The 21,646-nt window shown below is 43.6% G+C and overlaps 3 protein-coding genes across 3 annotated transcripts; all 3 read left to right on the forward strand.

The window, feature by feature from the left end:
- Window positions 1–882: 882 nt before the first annotated feature.
- Window positions 883–20,831, forward strand: LOC311610809 (uncharacterized protein; the record flags this gene model as incomplete). The annotated part of the gene is made up of 3 exons (XM_084862327.1): window positions 883–1,297; window positions 16,945–17,434; window positions 20,444–20,831. 3 exons carry the CDS (start codon window positions 883–885, stop codon window positions 20,829–20,831), a joined length of 1,293 nt encoding a protein of 430 aa, XP_084718453.1.
- Window positions 10,148–10,552, forward strand: LOC311611499 (uncharacterized protein; the record flags this gene model as incomplete). The annotated part of the gene is made up of 1 exon (XM_084863748.1): window positions 10,148–10,552. The coding sequence occupies one exon, from the start codon at window positions 10,148–10,150 to the stop codon at window positions 10,550–10,552; it is 405 nt and encodes a 134-aa protein (XP_084719874.1).
- On the forward strand, window positions 13,411–13,830 carry LOC311611497 (uncharacterized protein; the record flags this gene model as incomplete). The annotated part of the gene is made up of 1 exon (XM_084863746.1): window positions 13,411–13,830. The coding sequence occupies one exon, from the start codon at window positions 13,411–13,413 to the stop codon at window positions 13,828–13,830; it is 420 nt and encodes a 139-aa protein (XP_084719872.1).
- Window positions 20,832–21,646: the final 815 nt, after the last annotated feature.

Consider the following 21,646-nt stretch of genomic DNA (forward strand, 5'->3'; position numbering starts at 1 on the left):
AGACCTAACCGTGTGACCGTAACTCCTCCTGTCAAATGAAGGGATAGATCTACATATCCTCCACAGTCTCTTCCTGGATTGCACACATGCAATGAGTAATCCCTAATAAATGACAAAGACAAAAATTGCAACAGATCCTCGGTGAGGGTTTTGCAATCCAGGCAGATGTTTATTTGGGGTTGGAAGGATGTGAGCGGCATTCCAGGTGACTGTGGAGTCATTACAATCACGGTAGGACAGCCCAGGGGTGAGAGAAGTTACTAAACCAGGGTGGCAGAGATCCAGGGTGCCATGTGGTCTCTCTTCATGTGAAAACCTGCCTTTCTGTGAGTGGTAGAAAGAGACATCTGGGAAGTAGATGACTGTTGGTTGGCATGGGTGCTGCTATTAACCTGTTACTGTCACGTGCATGTGTGTAGAGAAGGCAAGTCACTGTTTGGGGAGTAATTATGAGAGCCTTTGAAGTCCATGAATAAAATACTAACTTTAGGGCTACAGGACAGAGCGATTAGAAACTATACTGGTTTAAAAAAAACAACAACATTCTTTTCTCTTTATTTTAAAAATATTCACAAGGAAATTCATCATAATCTCATCCAATGTCTAGATTTGGTGAGAATAAACAATACAGAAAAAAAGAAAAACATTTGTGGTGTGGATGCATGTACAGGTATGAGGAGAGGGTAACCAAATGCACCATTAGTCAATGCTAAATTCTCACTTAATTGGCCAGGAAATTAACTAGGGTGTGGCCCTGTGGCCTGGGGGCCATCAGCACCAGGCCAGGGTATATAAAGGACCCTGTGGGGGAGGAAGACATTCACACCTGAGAACACCCAACTCCTCTCACCAGTCCAACCCAGCCCACCCCCAGACACCACCATGACCGGCTCCTGCTGTGGCTCCACCTGCTCCAGCTGTGGGGAAGGCTGCTGCCAGCCCTGCTGCTGCCAGCCCTGCTGCTGCCAGCCCTGCTGCTGCCGAGACCCCTGCTGCTGCCGCCCCTGCTGCTGCCAGACCACCGTGTGCCGCCCCGTGACCTGCGTGACCCGCTGCACGCGCCCCATCTGTGAGCCCTGCCGCCGCCCCATCTGCTGTGACCCCTGTGGCCTGCAGGAGGGCTGCTGCCGCCCCATCGCCTGCTGCCCCACTTCCTGCACGGCCATTGTGTGCCGCCCCTGCTGCTGGGCCTCCACCTGCTGCCAGCCCATCTGTGTGCAGGCGCCCTGCTGCCGGCCCCCCTGCTGCCAGCCTGCCCCCTGCCGCACCACCTGCAGGACCTGCCCCTCCTGCTGCTGCTGAAATTCCATGATCAATACACAGAAGCCTAAGCACCTATTCTGCATTTTAATCAAATTGAAAGAAAAACAGATTTTTCCATAAAGTGACAATCGTCATTTTTATATCCTACCATTTGGACACATGAGCAGATCTCTATCTCCACTCTCAGCCAAATTCCCAGTGTCTCTGTCAGCAGAAGTCAACATGGATGGCAAGCCCACCTTTAAAAGTCCCTGAGTGGACGTGGCAAACCCATCCTGAACTCTGGAGGCTGCTCAAAGCCTCCAGGCATCATTTGTAATGTGCTGTTCACTTGTTTTTAATAAACTAATTTTTCCTGCAAACCTCAGGGCTACCTGATTCATTTATTAGTGTACCAGATGAGCAGACGATGAACAGAAAGGGGAGTGAAGAGGAAGAAGGAAGAAGAGACAGACAGGATGAGGAAGACAGGAGAGGGAAAGAGAGAGGGTTTCTAGGAACCCTGGTATGAGTCTTGAGCAGGGGTGCAGGATGGCCAGGCTAGTCCTCGGGCTGCTCACATGGGTAGGAAATCTATGCACACCAGGCCCTCCATGCCTGTCCTTTGTCCCTGTCTCGAGGTTCATGTCTTAACACTCCTCACTAAATTTCACTAAGCAATGCTAAATTTCTCACAGTAACTGACACATGCCATGCTGTTCCATTTGTCTGCTTTTATCATGTTCTTTCATTTTTCACCTGCCTCTCCCCTCCACTTTCTTCACTTACCTAACCCTGATCCATTTCCAAGTTCAACTCAGGCTTCTCCGAACCCCTCAACCACACACACACACACACACACATCACACACTAGGTTATGTGCCTTAACATATACTAATAGCATCCTGTGATCCCATACTTATCTCCCTTCCCATAAGGCATTGCATTAAGATTATCTACTTCTCTTCCTTCCCAGAAAAAAAAAAACAGTTTATTCATTCTGGCTCTCAGCACTGAGTTCAATGTTTAGAATAGATTCTCTTTGTTGAATCAAACTAAATATAGATATTTACTTAAGCATCAGCATAACTTGATTTCCTCCCAACCCCCTTCTCAGGTTTCCTCATCTGCAAAGCAGGAAAATTAATGTTAATCAATGTAGATTGCTGGGAAAGTCAAAAGACTTTTTGTATGTAAGTGCCTGGCACACAGTAAGCACTAGTACCATCCTATATAATAAAAATTATATTTTTATTATAAATATATTTATATATTTATAATATATAAATAAATTTTCTAATAAATATAATAGAGAAGGCCAAAAACTTCATCATCAGATCAAGACTGTCTTGTAATGAAAGGGTCCTTTAAAAGCTGACCTACAAGTCCACAGGAAAGAGTCCCCGATTACAGGATTAGCAAAGAGGGGCTTAGCATTGGGAGCAAAACAGAGTCGAGGAAAATACATGCATCAGACAGACTTTTCTCTCACCCCGAGGCACCCAAAGGAATCAACCCCAAGCTATAAGAGAGGCCAAAAGATGACCTGGTTTAGCTTTCCCGGGCTTTAGGCAGATGAATATCTAAATCACTTAGAAGATATATTTCTTCCTTACATTCCAGAAATGAATCCCACCAGTCCCCTGATCATCTAGAGTTTCCTGTCTTTTCCAACTAAAATATTTTCTCTTCTCAATGAATGATAATCTTCTCTTCCATCTTTCACATTTGTGTAGATCTTATGATAAACCTGGCCTGTGAAGTCTTGCCATTTCACAGATGAGGAAACTGGGGCTGGCAGGGTGTAAGCACTTGCTCTAAGTCACACATCTGCTGGGTGGTGGAGGAAGGATCTGAATCCTTCTTTGTCTTCCCCATCCTCCTCCCATCCCTCCCCGTTAATCCTCCTCATACCCATTTCTAACTCTTAGGATTTGAGGATATTTTAGAGATCACTTTGGAGGGCAGTGTTATGTTTTCATAAGTTTAAAAGTGTCCTAATATCCAGTGGCCCCACAACTAGTTCCTACCAAAACACAGCTTAGGAAACTATTAAGATGAGGGTACGGGTCAGCATCACTAGAAGTCATCAACACTACATTCTTTTTCAATCCAACCATGAAATATCCTAGGGTTGATCACCACAACAATTAACATTTACTTGCTCCCAGTCTGGTAATTATGTTCTTGCAGAACCTGTCATTTGAATGATATGACACAAAAAGCCCCCGTAATGAAGACCAGGGACACATCTCTTATCCCATAAGCTTAGGCCCATTAATGTGCTATAGTGAAGGAAACCGCACAGTACAGGGCCACTGAACAAAAGAGGAGGAAAGGTTTCTGTAGGATTTTGAGAAATAGTGGATGTCAGTGAAGTTACATGAAATGGTGTTTTGCTCTGCTCAAAGCAGAAGGCTTTGTGCAAAAGAATGAGCATCAGGACTGGCCCGTGAAAAGCCCTGTGGCATTGTTAAAACTTTGCCACTCTCTTATCTGTGTGACTCTGAGGAATCATGTCACAGATCTGGCCTTCCGACAACTGTGATGGAGTACGGTGGTCCACAAAGCCAAAGGCCTTCAGATCCTGTGGAGCTAAGATAAATGCCCATGTCGTGTCTGAAGATCTCTTACCTGAAACTCTGCCTCTGGATTGGATACGAAGGCTGTTGCTCTGTGTTAAGGTGACTAAGATCCTGGTCAGGAATAATGGGTTCGTACAGCGGTGACTTCACTCAGGCAAGTTTCTGACAGTCTGTAATTTTAAAATGCAAGATTTCTTATTACTATGCATTTTTTTTCTGTTAGAAATACAAAACACAGTGAATAAAATAACAGATGTATTCCTGTTGCTAATATTTGGATCTCTGTATATAGTCTAAGCCAGATAACAATATGCTAAACCATAAATCAAGCAAGTTCTTATTTCACTATATGGGGTAAAATTTCTGATAACTACTAGTACATTTTCACTACTTTGAAGTGACTCAGAATTGGGCAAAGACTAGGAGTCAACCACCAGTGTTTGTTTTGTTTTGTTGTTTCAGAGAGGAAGGTAGAGGGAGAGAGAGAAACATTCACGAAGAGAGAGAATCTGTGATAGGTGGCCTCTTGAACGCCCCCTACTGGACATCGAGCCTCCTATCCGAGCACATGCCCTAACTAAGAATCGAACCATGACATTCTGGTTCATAGGTTGATGCTCAACCACTGAGCCACGCCAGCTGGCCAGTGTTTATACTCCACAAAGGCCTGTGGTATTGTTAAAACTTTGCCACTCTCTTATCTGGGTGACTATGAGAAATCATTTCACAGATCTGGTCTTCCGACAACTGTGATGGAGTACGATGGTCCACAAAGTCAAAGGCCTTCAAGGTCTGGGACCCTGGTGGACCAAAGAGTGTATAAAATGATTAAATCAAACCAAACATAATTTGGAGACAAATTCCGTCTGACAGCCATCAGCATCCCTTGGACAATGTTATCTTTAACCTACCTTCCAACTATACATTCATTTTCTATACCCCCATTTTCCTTAGCCGGGCCTAAAAAAGACAAAGCTATGTTATCAGTCATTAGTTCCCTAATTCCTCTAGCCCTGTGGTCGGCAAACTGCGGCTCACAAGCCACTTGCTCACAAGCCACTTGCGGCTCTTTGGCCCCTTAAGTGTGGCTCTTCCACAAAATACCACGGTCTGGGCGAGTCTATTTTGAAGAAGTGGTGTTAGAAGATGTTTAAGTTTTAAAAATTTGGCTCTCAAAAGAAATTTCAATCGTTGTTCTGTTGATATTTGGCCCTGTTCACTAATGAGTTTGCTGACCACTGTCCTAGCCTTTTCAGAAGCCCAATTTCATCCGTCATGAAGAACAAAACCCTTAGCCAACAAACCTAAGCATCTACTACTGAAATATAATTGATTCCTTTACAAATATTTTCAATATACTTTGAAGAACTCAATACACATGCTTATGTCACACATAAAAAGAAATACCTCAACTTAAATTTCATTTCTAAATCCATATCAGACACAAAATCCATAAAATCCACATTTATTTTGGCCTTATTGTCCTGTGAAGAGTTCTTCTCCTTCAATTGCTTTATCTGCCTTTGTCCTGCCTTCCTAAAATGTGTAATTACTGTGTGACCAGACACTACTTAGAACTTATTTTTCCTTCCTTTCCCTCTCCACGCCCCCAGGAGTATTTTCCCTCTCCACGCCCCCAGGAGTATAGCACTGTTTACAGAGTTAGTGTCTCATAAGTCACTATGAGTAATAGGTCAGCTCTAATGGCCTATAACCGTGCCACTCTCGTGGTTTGGGTGGTTATTTCCATATAAACATGGAGAAGCAACATGTTGTTTTACTGAAGCACTGCACCATTCTTTTCATAGCAGAATTGGCACACATCTTTTATGAGCCGTTTTAGTTCTTTGGTTTTGTTTTGGGGTTTTTAAGGAATTCTTGCCTCATTGCAAATAATCAGGCATGTGAATATTATAGTCTCTCACTTGGTCATGGATAGTTAACAAGAGAAAAGTGTGATGGTGGCAACACTGGATTCTTCAACTTGTCACGTGGTCTGTAAAAACTGGCTATTCAATGAGTAATTTTTCTAAAGCTATAAACCATCAAGTATTCATTACAAGGGGAAAAGCAGGAAGAAAGGAAAGCATCCTTCAGTGATATTGGAATTGTTGCCTCAGCAACGGGATCCACCAATCTGGAGTGCTCATTTCAATGGGTGACCACAGCTCTAGGAAATGACCCTGTGTCCTGGTGGCCTCCAGCACCAGGCCAGGGTATATAAAGGGCCCCGTGGGGGAGGAAGATATTTACACCAGAGAAAACCTCTCACCAGTCCAACCCATTCCATCCCAGACACCACCATGACCGGCTCCTGCTGTGGAGGAGGCTGCTGCCAGCCCTGCTGCTGCCAGCCCTGCTGCTGCCGAGACCCCTGCTGCTGCCGCCCCTGCTGCTGCCAGACCACCGTGTGCCGCCCCGTGACCTGTGTGCCCCGCTGCACGCGCCCCATCTGTGAGCCCTGCCGCCGCCCCATCTGCTGTGACCCCTGTGGCCTGCAGGAGGGCTGCTGTCAGCCTATTGCCTGCTGCCCCATATCCTGCACGGCTGTGTTCTGTCGCCACCGTGTCTGCTGTGAGCCCTGCGGCGTGCAGGAGGGCTGCTGCTGTCCCATCACCTGCTGCCCCACATCCTGCACGGCCATTGTGTGCCGCCCCTGCTGCTGGGCCTCCACCTGCTGCCAGCCCATCTGTGTGCAGGCGCCCTGCTGCCGGCCCCCCTGCTGCCAGCCTGCCCCCTGCCGCACCACCTGCAGGACCTGCCCCTGCTGCTGCTGCTGAGCTGCCCACAGGAAACGTTCCAAGTGTTCAGAAATGTACAAATGTTCCCACCCCAATGGGTCAGATGAGAGATAGCACCTTTGCAACCTACCTGATCTTCAACAGCTAACTCAACAGTAAACGTCTATCCATTTTCCATATAATAATTATACAGCTCATTCTGGCCCTCCTTGAGAATATTTAGAAAGACTCCAACTCTCATCATTTGAGTTTCTAGCTTTAAAAAAATGAGTAAACAAAGTCAAAAGTTCCTCTTGAATGAGACTCTACCCTACTGACTCATCATCATTCCTCTACTGTTTCAAGATGGGATATTTTTCTATGAATAGATTACATTTATTTGGGTGTTTCTGCACAGTAAAATAATAAAATTTTACTTCTGGGAAGCAAATGTGTTTCTCTTCATTGCTTGTTAATCTTCAAAAGCTTAGTTTCCGCTTAAATTATGGTATGCAGAAGAACCAAAGGAAAAAGGACTTTCCATGGCCATATTTTTAGCTTTAAAAACAATTCTAGTACACAGTCTGTAATTTTAATAGAAATTCAAATAATTCAGAACATCTTAAGTGCCTTCATATTTCAAGCCACAGGTTTTGTGGTGATGCTGAGGACATGTAGAGGCTTCAGCGGGTCTCTCTGACCATGAACTTGACTCATGAATCATCAGCACATGAGGGAGGGGGAAGAAGCCTAAATCAGAGCTCCTCTAATTCCCTAATTTAGAAACTACACAGTGATTAATGTCAATTGGTACCTGGCAATCCCTAACAATTGAATGCCTACACTGGAAGGACCATATCCCAGCTTTTTCCATGGTCCCACCAGCACCACTATGGCCAATTCCAATTTCAATGGAGTCACCGCTGCTGATCAGGAAGAGAGAAATATACCTTGGTTGGAAACATTCCAATTTAGAACTCCAAATAATCTTACCATTAAAACAATGCCAATGCAGTTGAAATAGTGGTAACATAAATCCACATTGGATATGTTGTTAAAAATCTTGATTCTGGCCAGGAAAACTATTATTGTGTTACTGAGAAATATGTATTGAGTTTCCAACATCTGATCTATAAGTTTTATGGAATGTGCTGACTGTATACTTGGACATAGCTACCTGCTCAGTGAGGGCAGTCAGGCAAGATAAGCTTTGTGAAGACCCAGATCTTAACTGACTTTGCTCACCACTGGATTCCCACTGACCTACACAGTATTTGGCACACAGTATATGAACAGAAATTATTTGTTGAATCATTGAATAAGTTCTAGGGTTGGAAGAGAGTGATCCTAACTATCTCCTCATGCTAGACATGGGCATTCTTACATTAACACAACAAGCCATCTCAAGAGGAAAAGTATTTTTCTTGAAATATGGTAAAAGTTTCTCAACAGAAGTTCCATTATATTAAAATCTTAACATTGTCAGTTCATGCACAATGGAATTTTCTCTTTACTAAGGGCTTAATAGTTTACCAATGAATAGGCTCACAGGTCCAATTTCTTTCTACATATTCCTAACCGCCATTCTTAAAATTCTCTAACTTCATCTGTTTTCCTTCATCCCAGAATCTTTTTTGTTAGCCTTCAAGAGACTTCTTCATCCTAAAATAACTTCTCAGATTTAGATTGCTTTGTTTCCTCCCAAGGTCATCATTATTATTGGATCATGTTTGCTTCCACAATAACTTCATGCCTGGACAGCCATGGTGGCTGGTGCAGGTCTGGGTAAGTTGCAAGGGACTGTGCGAGCAGAATGATTAAGAATAAGGCTTCAACTGGAGCCTCAGCCACATACCTAGAACAGACTTAGTTGTAAAGCAAAAGGCCAGAACCAAGCAAATCCAGAGGCAGAAGTGGAAAAGTTGCTAAGTGACAAGGTTCTCCTACAGACAGTTTGAGACAACTGAATATCACAGCTGGTTCTGTGGGCAGAAAGCTCAGCACAGTACGGAAAGACAGTGGAGCAAGAGGTGTTGGGGTATGCACTAGGCGGGCCTGGAGACAACCTCTGGCTGAGTTCACTACCCAGGGATTTTGTCACGCTGGACTGCATATAGATTGTGGGACTGCATCTAGATTGTGGTTTTGTTCAGAGTGCCTCATGGCTACGCAATTATGTCCAATTTGTATTACTATCTCCTTAGGAATTTTGAGAAGGCTGCCTGGGAGATAATTCCCCCAATTCCTAATATTGGTGAGACATAGAGTCCTTTCCGGTGACTGGAAAAATTAGCCATTTCACATATAGCAATGATAGAAAAATAAATTCACTGATAGTATTCCTAAATAAAACAGATGTTGCTTAATGACAAGAAATATGATGCCCACAATTCCATTCTTCAGTTTCTTGGGCTTACAATGTAATGTTCCCACAGATGTTTTAGAGTAATTATTGGTATCTGTACAATACTTGACCTTAGGGAAGCCAATTTCTAGTTCTTTATGTGTAAAATGAGGACTATAATGATGCCTACTTAATAGGATTGTACAAAGAATAAAGTAAATGCCTTTATTGCTTTTGCATAATGTTTGGAACAGAGTTAGAGCTAAGTAATAGTGGCTAACATGATGGTTATAAATAATAAAATCCACGTTGGTATGGAAAAATATAATTACGAAAATTAATGAGCATGTAATTTAAGACTAAAAACACCAAAATTCATAGAGTGGAATGGTGGTTACCATAGGCTGGGTTTGAGGGGAAAGAGAAGATAATTTTTTTTAAAGCAAGTACAATGGTGGCTGCCATGGGCTGGAGAGAAAATTGGTGTTTAATGGGTAGAGTTTTAGTTTATAAGATGAAAGAGTTCGGGAGATGGATGGTGGTAATGGTTACACAATAATATGACAGTATTTAATGCCACTGGACTGTATACACAAAAATGGCAATGATAGTCCATTTTATGTCACATGGATTTTACCAAACATTCTATGTTTTTAAAAAATGAAATAAAAAGAAACACTGATGATAGAAGTTTAGGAAGATGCATTCCTGTAGCTCCAAAACATAGACTAAAAAATTCTTCTTTTCCTGACAAACCACGACTTTAAAAACATCCCTTAGTATTTTTCTGAACTTGTTTTGTGCAGGAGGCTTAGCAGTGCAAAAGGACACTCAACTCGGGAATCCACTTCCTGGTCAATAAGTATTCCCAAGAGCACGACAGCTACTCTTGGGCTATCAAAACACCAATTGGCAAAAGCATCGCTAAGTTATAAAGATAATTGGAGACTTTGAAGTTAAGATCATTAAGTCTAGATTTGAACTATAAGTAGCAAAACATAATGAGTCTTGACCAAAAAAGGAAAACAAAGTCTTTTATGAGTACCTGCGCACCAAAAACAGTGTCTAGAGACTTATTAGCCTATCAGTGCCATTTCAAAATAAATACACAAAAACAAGGAAATAACCTTGCGTCCTGGAGGCCACCAGCACCAGGCCAGGGTATATAAGGGACCCTGTGCGGGAGGAAGACATTCACACCTGAGAACACCCAACTCCTCTCACCAGTCCAACCCAGCCCACCCCCAGACACCACCATGACCGGCTCCTGCTGTGGCTCCACCTGCTCCAGCTGTGAGGAAGGCTGCTGCCAGCCCTGCTGCTGCCAGCCCTGCTGCTGCCGAGACCCCTGCTGCTGCCGCCCCTGCTGCTGCCAGACCACCGTGTGCCGCCCCGTGACCTGTGTGCCCCGCTGCACGCGCCCCATCTGTGAGCCCTGCCGCCGCCCCATCTGCTGTGACCCCTGTGGCCTGCAGGAGGGCTGCTGCCGCCCCATTGCCTGCTGCCCCACTTCCTGCACGGCCATTGTGTGCCGCCCCTGCTGCTGGGCCTCCACCTGCTGCCAGCCCATCTGTGTGCAGGCGCCCTGCTGCCGGCCCCCCTGCTGCCAGCCTGCCCCCTGCCGCACCACCTGCAGGACCTGCCCCTCCTGCTGCTGCTGAGCAGTGCATCGTCCCCAAAGCCCCTCAGTAGATGGCCGGGTCCATCCCGCTGTCCCTTAGCTTCACTGCAGAACAACATGGCCTTTCTTGAGAAGACCATCTCTCATTTCTTCAAACAGCCCCTGGAGACACCTTTCCAGGCTAACTGCCAGTGAAGAGTGCCCTGGGCTAGCTCCAAACCATGGTGTCTGTTTTCGAATAAACTTTGTGCTCACAGCATAGGAATCGTGGTCGTTGTGGTGTTTCCTTTCCATGGGTTTCTGTCTCTCTGTTTTGACCAGAGAACTTCAAAACAAGATGCCAAATAAACATCTTCCACTGTTTTATGCAATAATCTACATCTGCTTAGTTTCCTTGTTATTCCTGTAAACAGCATTTATAAGGCCCAGGCGCTGAGTGAGGAAGGTGGACATGGCTACATTTTCAACACGTGTACAGAGTTACTTACACTCATTATTCAGACACACAAAACACCTTCCCAATGATCGGTAAGGAGGCTCTTGTCTGACATATGGAGCCCAGTCCGAGGGTTTCTTCACTGGCCTGGCACCCGCTGGCACAGCATAGAAAGCCCAGTGCCCTTCTATGAGCTGAAAGGAATCTTAGGTGACATCCGGCCAATCATCTGGTTTTGAAGCTGAGGAGCAATGAGTAATGAGACATGAAGTAAGTCCTTGGTAACATAATTTTAATGTAATTATAACCACCAAGGCTCAGAAAAGACCCAGGAGAGGCAAGCCCCCTGACAATAAGCCTTTAAGTCTAACACACCCGTTAGTGTAGCTCCTCTGGCCAGAGGAGCTCTCCTGTCTTCTGAGGCCAAGAGTAATGGCACCGGATAGTGCATTCCCTGCGATGTTTAGCATCTGATTGTTAATTAGAATCCACTCTTGTGGATTGTAAATCCACACCAACTCCCAAGGGCTGCTTATCTTTGGGCATTAATGGCATTATACACGTAACCAAAAATCATAGGACTCATGGGAACAGAGTATAGGAAGGTGGTTGCCAAGGGCTGAGGTGTAGGAGAGATGGGAGTGCTGGCCAAAGGATACAAACTTCCAGTTATAAGGTGAATAAGTTCAGGGATCGACATGTACAACATACATGGATGGCATACAATACAATATAGTTAACAACACTCTATTGTATACCTGAAAGTTGCTATGAAAGCAGAGCTTTGATGTTCTCACCACCACCACAACAACAAAATAATTATGGAGGTGAAGGATATGTTCATTAACCTTACTGGAGTGAACATTTTGCAACATGTATGTGTCAAGTCGTCACGATATACATTTTAGTTATTCGAGATTATATATCAATTATACCTTAATAAACCTGGGGGAGGGAAGAAAGCAGAATATACCAATTCTTATCTAGGCTCTGGTTACTGCTTTGAAAAAATCACGTGTGTCTATGGACAAGAGAAAGAATGTGACATGTGAGCGAATCAAACGTCTTCACTGATGAGACCGCTTGACTTCTCCCTCCTGTTTTCCCCAGTGGTGACTACATGTTTAGTCATTTTACATTCCTTTTACAGATTTGAAATTATGTTTGAAATTCCATTTAGGGAGCCCAAGGCACATTCTTCTGAATAATGAGAAAGATCCCGAAGTGATCCCCAATCCTGGCTGGTGACTAATAGGAGGGGTGACACAGAGGAGGAATGAGGTTGTTTCCATGCAATTCCTTTCTGCCTCTGCCTCTGCCTCCAGGAGAAGTGTGTCCGTCACATGTCTGGCTGAGCCATGGCAGAGCAGCTGTGTGGGCTCCCAAGGCAATGCCTCTGAATAAGGTATGGCACATGTTTGCATTGCTGGTGGGAAACCCCCATCTTGTCACTTCTTAGTCATAGCACCATGCGCAGGTAAATTAAGAAAAAGCTTCTCATGACATCATTCTTGATCACATACACAAGAAAACCAAGTATAAAAAATACCATCTCTCTTGCCCAGCCAGTATGGCTCAGTGGTTGAGCATGAAACAGGAGGTCGTGGTTCGATTCCCCACATGCCGGGTTGCAGGCTTGATCTCCAGTAGGGGACATGAAGGAGGCGGCCAATCAATGATTCTCCCATCACTGATGTTTCTATCTCTCCCTCTCCCTTCCTCTCTGAAATAAAAATATATACATATACATATTTTTTAAAATGCCATGTCTCATGACCATCATTCTGTGATCAGAAGGACCAGAGATATGCACAGTATGAACTGAGAAAAGAAATAAAAAATGGATGGCAGTCTTGGATGCTTTATTCCAATACTCACGTGGTTTACAAAAACAGAGTTTTTGCTTTCCATACAAGTGTATGAGCTGCAGTCTTATTCTAAGTATACATACATTCCATTATAGCAAGTAATATGTAGTTCCAAGGAAGGACATGTGCAATACCTGTGTGATTAATATGTAGGCTTTTCAGAGAGCTCTTTGAGGGCCAACGTTAGGATCTAGTCGTTGTTCTATAAACCCCTATATTATGCTTAATTTCTTTTAAAAATTGCAATTCCTGTAGAACCATCTGTCCAGAATTCATCAGGTGCTCTCTACTCAAAATGAGCATCAAAAGATGCTATCATCTGAAACGACTGTGACTGCTTACATTTTTATGATAAACAGCATAAATATATCCATATTTGACGTACGAAAATAGTTCCTTAATGAGATCATGAGTCTGTCATGAGCAATGCAACCATTAGTCAAAACAAACTTCTTGTTAATTGGCCAAAAGGTAAACAAGAGGGGCCACCAAAACCAGGGTATATAAGGGACCCTGTGGGGGAGGAAGACATTCACACCTGAGAACACCCAACTCCTCTCTCCAGTCCAGCCCATCCCAGCCCCAGACACCACCATGACCGGCTCCTGCTGTGGCTCCACCTGCTCCAGCTGTGAGGAAGGCTGCTGCCAGCCCTGCTGCTGCCAGCCCTGCTGCTGCCAGCCCTGCTGCTGCCGAGACCCCTGCTGCTGCCGCCCCTGCTGCTGCCAGACCACCGTGTGCCGCCCCGTGACCTGCGTGACCCGCTGCACGCGCCCCATCTGTGAGCCCTGCCGCCGCCCCATCTGCTGTGACCCCTGTGGCCTGCAGGAGGGCTGCTGCCGCCCCATCGCCTGCTGCCCCACTTCCTGCACGGCCATTGTGTGCCGCCCCTGCTGCTGGGCCTCCACCTGCTGCCAGCCCATCTGTGTGCAGGCGCCCTGCTGCCGGCCCCCCTGCTGCCAGCCTGCCCCCTGCCGCACCACCTGCAGGACCTGCCCCTCCTGCTGCTGCTGAGCTGCCTAGAGCAAGCAATCAGCCTTCTCTACCCAACAAAACTCCTACCCTGAGCCATTAGGACCTCAAGTCAGCCAGAAGTTGCATGGAGATCCAAACTCATCTATTAAGAGTTGGGCTGTTCTCAAGTGTTGGTCATAGTAGCAACTTCTTTCTTTCCATCTTAGATCTTAGGTCTTTTTGGCATGTTTGGTTTCTAATAAACTTCTCTTCTTTGGCCTAGCAATCACAGCTTTGGTTTTATTTATTCATTCTAATTTTGTTCATTCAATTTTAATAAATGTGCTGATTGACTACCATTTGCAAGTTACACACGGTATGGTATATAATAGAAAGCAAAATTGACTTTAAAATGTTCCCCTCTTCAAGAAACTTCCAGAAAGGTGAATCAAATTAATAATCAATCAACTAAAAATTAGAATATGAAAAAAGTCAAAGCACAACACCCTATTTGGTACCAACAAGAAATCACTGCTGGAGAACAAGAAAGACTGAAAGGAGAACCCAGCATTTTATAAGCATTAAGATTTTGGGGTACAGTTCTGAAGGAAGATGGCATTCTCAATTATGGAAACAGTATGCACACAGGTATAGACAGGTTGTTCAGAGGAGAGTTGCCTGAGGGCACTGGATATATATAGACTAATAGTAGAAGGTAAATTTGGAAACTTTTTGTGCTTTGAATATTAACCAAATGAATATGCCCTCAAGGCAATAAGCACTAAGGAACTGTTGAAAGCCTTGAGGCAGGGGAATGGCATGACAGGAGTTGGACATTGGGGCAGTTCCTATGGTCACGGCTTTTAAAAACAGAAGACCACAGGCTATACATATGATGACTATACAGAAACAAATTGAGAGCTAAACTAAGATGATGGCAACAGAATAAAGAAGACACAAAGAGGATGGCAGACCTAGAAACTCTGGAGGAATATTAGCTAGTCCCAATGTGGGAAATAAGAAACAATTAGGAAGCAGTTCTAGATGGAACTTTTTTGATAAGCAGACACCTGAAAGAAAGTTAACATACTTATGCTTATTTACTGTGTGTTTAAAATCACTACTCCACCATGTATTCTGCCTTCCAGTAATATTCACATTCTTGAGCCATTGTAAAATACTTTTAAAACAGGAGACAATGAATTTTACTAACTCTAAATCTGGACAGCAACAGAAAATAAAATGGAACAGATTTAGAAGCGAAGGATAAGTGTTTTATACCTAGCTCTTCTGGCTATGTACTGGCTATGTGAATGTAGCAAGTCAATAATCTCTCCAAAATGCAGCCATTTCTAGACTCAATGGTATTTTAACATCAACTGATGTTCAGAAGGAATTAAAATTAGTTCATAACATTAGCACTAATGTCCCAATTTAGAACTTTGAGATTAAATGGGTACTATATTTGACTCTTTTCCTTGATCAATCCCTCCTATCAATACTATACTGATTTGTGCACTAGAGCAAATGTGAGGCGAACAGATTAGGTTTTGCTTTCTAGATAACACTTTAGTACCTCATATGTAACAGGATTTAATAAACATGTGCTACTTATAAAAAGAATGATGTCAGTTTCTGTACCTATAAAATTAAATGGTTGGACAAGATGATTTATTAAGGTTTTGATCTCTAATATGTAATGATTCCATTTAACCATTTTTCAACTTCGTACCTACAGTCATGGTTATCATATGACATGAACATCTTTATTGACACTGGCATGAATTCTATCCTTGTATTATCCAACACCTCTATCTCATAAAAGCTAACTATGTACATCTATTCATGATTGGAAGGAAGGAATAAGCCTTCCATAAGTAGCAACACTATGTTCTTTTCGACATAACATTTTTTTCATTTCTCCCCCTGTAACCATAAACATCAATTTTTTTCTTTTACCCAACTACCAGGAATTGTTTCCATTTTCCTTTGCACATATTGTACAATATTTTATCATCCATTTTCTGTCCTGCCCTATACGCATAAAAAGTATTTCCAAGTTCCTGCTACATATTTTATTGATTCCCTTTATAAATTAAATTGTTTTGCTCTTTGGTCTGATATTTTTCCATAAGACACAAGGTGTAGTTACATAAAATGACGTAAACTGAACTAAATCCCACCTCTGAGAAATCAATACTATCCAGATAAACTGTACAGCAATGATTTTCATGTTTCATAGAAATACAAATTACACTTAAAATTTTTGTGATTTTTTCCTAATTCCTAGATATGAATTTTAGCCCTTATTTTGAAGTTTTTATAACAAAATATCCATAATAAATTGGAATGGAACAGGTTTTGTTCCCTATATCCTCCTGAGTGATAAATGTTTCCTCAAGGCTGACTGTGAAGTTTAGGAGAGAGCATAGAAATTAGAAAGATCCAATTTCTAGAAAGATCTATTAATTTCTATGAAGGGTAGTATATCAGAGTTTCTACGTGGGTGGTTGTAGAGACTGATACCTTATTAATCTAAACAAACATAAAGACAGCCTTACATAGCCTGGCCAGCATGGCTCAGTGGCTGCGAGTCGACCTATGAATCAGGAGTTCACGGTCCAATTCCCGGTTAGGACACATGCCCAGGGTTGCAGGCTCAGTCCCCACTGTGGGACCTACAGGAAGCAGCCGATCAATGTTCTCTCTCATCATTGATGTTTCTCTCTCTCCCTCTCCTTTCCTCTCTGAAATCAATTAAACATATATATATATATATATATATATATATATATATATATATATATATATATATATATATATATATATATATATATTGGGGGGAGGGGGGAAGATAGCCTTACATAAAGGCAATGGTTAACAATAACAGTCAATGGTTAAATTTTTTTCTGAAGACTTGAGTTTTGGTGAATGAGAGTCACTTTGTTAAGTAAAAATTACAGCATTGTTTGGGGGAGGGGGGTGGAGAACTTACTAAGAGGTACTGGACACATTTGGTGAGTACTACCAGCTGAGCAATAAGGAAAAACCAATTTAGACATGTTTAAAATAAGTCAGTATCTGAATAATCAGAGGGCCCTGGGAAAGCTTGTTTAAAGAGTAACAAGAGAAAAATGCTATCCATGACAAAGCAGTGGCCAAAGCCTATAAAAGGTCCCAGTGGAACAAGGAGCCCAAACTCAGAAACTCCTCCGAGCACCCCACCTCTCCACCCAACTCCTGACACCATGGCCTGCTGTCAAACCAGCTTCTGTGGATTTCCCAGCTGCTCCTGTGGGACCTGTGGCCCCAGCTGCTGCCAGACCAGCTGCTGCCAGACCAGCTGCTGCCAGCCAACCTGCTGCCAGACCAGCTGCTGCCAGCCAACCTGCTGCCAAACCAGCTGCTGTGGCACCGGCTGTGGCACCGGCTGTGGCACTGGCTGTGGCCAGGATTGTGGCTGTGGAGGTGTGAGCTGCCGCACCAGGTGGTGCCGCCCTGACTGCCGCGTGGAGGACACCTGCCTGCCCCCCTGCTGCGTGGTGAGCTGCACCCCCCCAACCTGCTGCCAGCTGCACCATGCCCAGGCCGCCTGCTGCCGCCCGTCCTACTGTGGACAGTCCTGCTGCCGCCCAGCCTGCTGCTGCTACTGCTGTGAGCCCACCTGTTGAAAAACCTCCTTCTGATGGGAATCCTGAGCAAACTGCATATCCAAACTAACCAATGTTAGAGTCTCAACAAACTTCTAAGCTCCAATACTCATAACCCAGATTGTAACCTCTTGTCACAAAGCTGCGTAATTTCCCTACGATGTATATTAATGTATGATAGAAGACCAAAATTATTTCATGGACCTGGATATCAACTGAAGTCCTACAATCTGAAAAGAAGGCATGATATATTACCATAAATATCTCCTGAAATATTTCAACAGCTCATTGGGTTTGGGATTTAATAAAAATTTTCATTCCTCAGTGATAAAATCATTGTTGAAGAGTTCTTTTCTTTTAAACTTGTATTGATACTGGGATTTTCTAATATCTCAATAAATGTGGCATAGCATTGTGGGTTTTCAGTACTATGCTTTTAATAATCATCTTTAAAAGGTAGTTATTCTTTGTCTTGCCATTAAGTGGTCCAATATTCTGTAGCCAAAATATATGATTAAAAGAATTTCACCTCAATTTTTTAAAGTCAAAGAGATAGAATTTTCCACTAGCACATTACAAGAATTACACAACTTGTTGAACCTACAGCTCTTTCCTTGGGCAACTAAAGACCAGAAACACAAAATTTGAGTTAAATTTTTCATTGAGAAAAACGTTGAAAGCAATTCCATGATAGAGAAGCACATAAATGGAAATATGATATATAATGCTACTCTATCTCCAGTGTCCTTGTCAATATGAATTTTAACTCCTCAAACATCTGAAATATGTACAAAAAAAGATAAATCATTTTAGTATCAAGGATTCTGCTAGATTTAGGTATGAATTAGCTCCTGAGATTTTAGTAACAAGAAATCCACATATTTAAAACATCCAATATGGAAATATTAGCTAATTAAAGAATTGGTGATACAGATTTGCTAAAGGAAAAGCAAAAATATTCACAAAGAACCATACCTTTCAATTCACATTTGATGTAGAATTTGAAAATGTCTTAATTCACCTGGGAAGAGTTATGATCTGATCTCAAAGCTGTCATTTCAAGAGAAGCAGAATTAACACTAGGCGTTCTGATTCAAACCCTCTATATGGCATTGGATTAGTCTCTAACAACTACAATAAACTGCACACTCTAGGTCTAACACTCCATAATATGCCACATACCCCAGCTTTAATATATTAAGAGTGTGATTTTTATGCAGTTAGGAACATTTATTCTCAGCACAAGGAAAAAATTCTGTGTCATGATGGATCTTAACTTACTGTGGTGATGTGGTGATCATTTCACAATATATACGTACTAGAGGCCCAGTGCACGAATTTGTGCACAGGTGGGGTCCAGCTGGCCTATCCCAATCAGGCCCTTAGGGCCTGGCCAACGGGGGTGGGGGGTGGGGGGGAGGGGCGGAGAGGGACCACAGGTGATTGGCCAGCCCTGCCCCTGATTAGGGTGGGGAGGGATAAGGGATGGGGTGGGCCAGGGTGAGGGGCTGGGGCAGTTGGCTGGCTGGCCCTACCCCCTGGTCAAACTCCCAGTTGAACTCCTGGTCAAACTCCTTCTTGAGGGGAAATTTGCATATAAGCCTTTTATTATATAGGATTTCAAATCATGTTTTACACTTAAAACTAATATATGTCAATCATATCTCAATTTTAAGAAAAGAACACTTAATTCTATTGGATGAAGTCGCAAGTCAAGTAGTCACAAGTCATATGTTAACTCTTTCAGCACTTAAGATTTTCTTGAAGTATTTCTATTATATAGTTTTTAAAAAGTAAAATCTCTTGCCCAGATGCCATGATTCAGTGATTGTGCATTGACCTATGACCCAGGACGTCACAGTGCGATTCCTGGTCAGAGCATATGACTGGATTGTAAATTCAATCCCCTGTGGAGGGCGTGCAGGAGGCTGCCAATCAATTATTCTCTCTCATCATCTCTCCCTCCATCTCCCTTCCTCTCTGAAATCAATAAAAAATATATATATTTTTTAAAGTAAATTAAATAAAATCTCCAGAGAAATCTCTAATCACGGAGTTATTACTCATGCTAAACTCTGTCTTTCCTCCGTCTACTCTCAAAAAGTCTGTAAGAAGTAGGGCAAATTTCCATTGGTTTTCCCTAGAACTTCTGCTTACGTGGAAAAGACAATCATAGTTGCAAGTTTAGTCTGGAGTCAGATGGCATGGTTCAGATTTCGGATTCACCATTTGTTAGTGTGAACTTGGGCGAATGACTGACATCTGTTTGTGGCTCACTGTCCTCATAGAGATGGTATAACAGCAATGATACCTGCCCCGGGGGTGTTGCTGTGAAAATTAAATAAATTGATGCAAGCAGAGTACTCAGAACTGTTTGGACACAAGTGTTTCACAAATGTTTTTCAGTAACAATTCATCCATATTTCCCAGCCCCCGATGGAAGCCTCCGTTCTGTCCAGCTGAATCACTCTGCTGCTCTGGCAAAGTGAAGAGAAGAAAGAGTAGGGAAGGGGCAGCTGTCAACGTGGCTGAGCATCAAACTGTCATGTGAGACCCAAGAGCTCAATTATTAGGGTCAACATTGAGTAATATTTACACTCCTTAAAGGTGAGGCATCAGCCAATTATTCCCTGGGCAATGAGAAACATTGTAAGGAATATGGGAAATTAGGGGTTATGTCCTCAAGGAACGCTAATGACTGCTGGGCCACGGTAAAAAATCCTAAATGAAGACCAAATAAAATCAACCTTTAAAGGCTTTCAGAAGATTGGACAAATAACTCAGGAACAGGGCAATTATCCTTCACAAACAAGTTATTTAAACACAAACAGGAAAGAGACTTCGAGGATTATGTAAATAATAGCTGGCCAAGGCTTATAAAAGGCCCAATGTAGAAGTCATCACCAAACATAAAAATTTTCTCCAAGCACCCCACCTCTCCACCCAACTCCTGACACCATGGCCTGCTGTCAAACCAGCTTCTGTGGATTTCCCAGCTGCTCCTGTGGGACCTGTGGCCCCAGCTGCTGCCAGCCAACCTGCTGCCAGACCAGCTGCTGCCAGCCAACCTGCTGCCAGACCAGCTGCTGCCAGCCAACCTGCTGCCAGACCAGCTGCTGCCAGCCAACCTGCTGCCAAACCAGCTGCTGTGGCACCGGCTGTGGCACCGGCTGTGGCACTGGCTGTGGCCAGGATTGTGGCTGTGGAGGTGTGAGCTGCCGCACCAGGTGGTGCCGCCCTGACTGCCGCGTGGAGGACACCTGCCTGCCCCCCTGCTGCGTGGTGAGCTGCACCCCCCCAACCTGCTGCCAGCTGCACCATGCCCAGGCCGCCTGCTGCCGCCCGTCCTACTGTGGACAGTCCTGCTGCCGCCCAGCCTGCTGCTGCTACTGCTGTGAGCCCACCTGCTAAAAGCCAAGTTAATGATTTTCAACCTGAAGTTTCAACTTCCAACTCCATCCATGAACGAATTATTTCTTCAACCACCCCTGGACCACTAACAAGTTCTGGAACTTTTGTGTGGCTTTTGTTGTGGGAATGAGCCCCACAGACCTGATCTCCCCACTGAAGCTGCCAAATACAAATTTGACTCAAGAAATGGGAAAACCAATTTGCACTGGGCTTGACCTTCAGCAGGTATTCGGTCCCACGCTCCAGGACTCAGTGCTGCGGCCGGGGAGGAACTGTCTATACTTCTCAGACGCATTCACCTCCTCTACTCTACCATCCTGCAAACTGCACTTTCCATAAAAGAGGAATACTATACTCAGGCCTAATAAATTATATTTATTTGGTGCAGCAGATATATCTGTTTTTCTTCCTTGGGTGTGCATATTTCATAGAAAGTCATGCAAAATATTTTAATCTGGTTTTGCTACGCCACACTGCTCTGCTTATACAATGTTAGGAAAATTTTTGATGAGCTCCAATGGAGGTTCATCCCCATAAAAACATCCAGAAAAGGCAGTTCTAGGGCCTCGGAAGTGGCACAGCTCTATGACCAAGTCCTGACCTCACACAGAGCTTTCACGGCCAGAAAGCTACAGAGCCAGGCCCTCTGACTCTAGCGCCAGAATATGAGTCATTTTTTCGCATCTGTTAAAGGAATGCTCTTTCAGGCGATCTTCAAACACTGGTAATTAGGCTAGTAAACCCCACTCTTCCATCTGCATGTGGTCTTGCAGAATAAAGCAAGCAGACTACAAGTTGGGGAAGCCTCTCTGAGG

This window comes from Pipistrellus hanaki (genome assembly GCF_964339955.1).
Source record: "Pipistrellus hanaki genome assembly, chromosome: 16".
Lineage (NCBI taxonomy): Eukaryota > Metazoa > Chordata > Mammalia > Chiroptera > Vespertilionidae > Pipistrellus > Pipistrellus hanaki.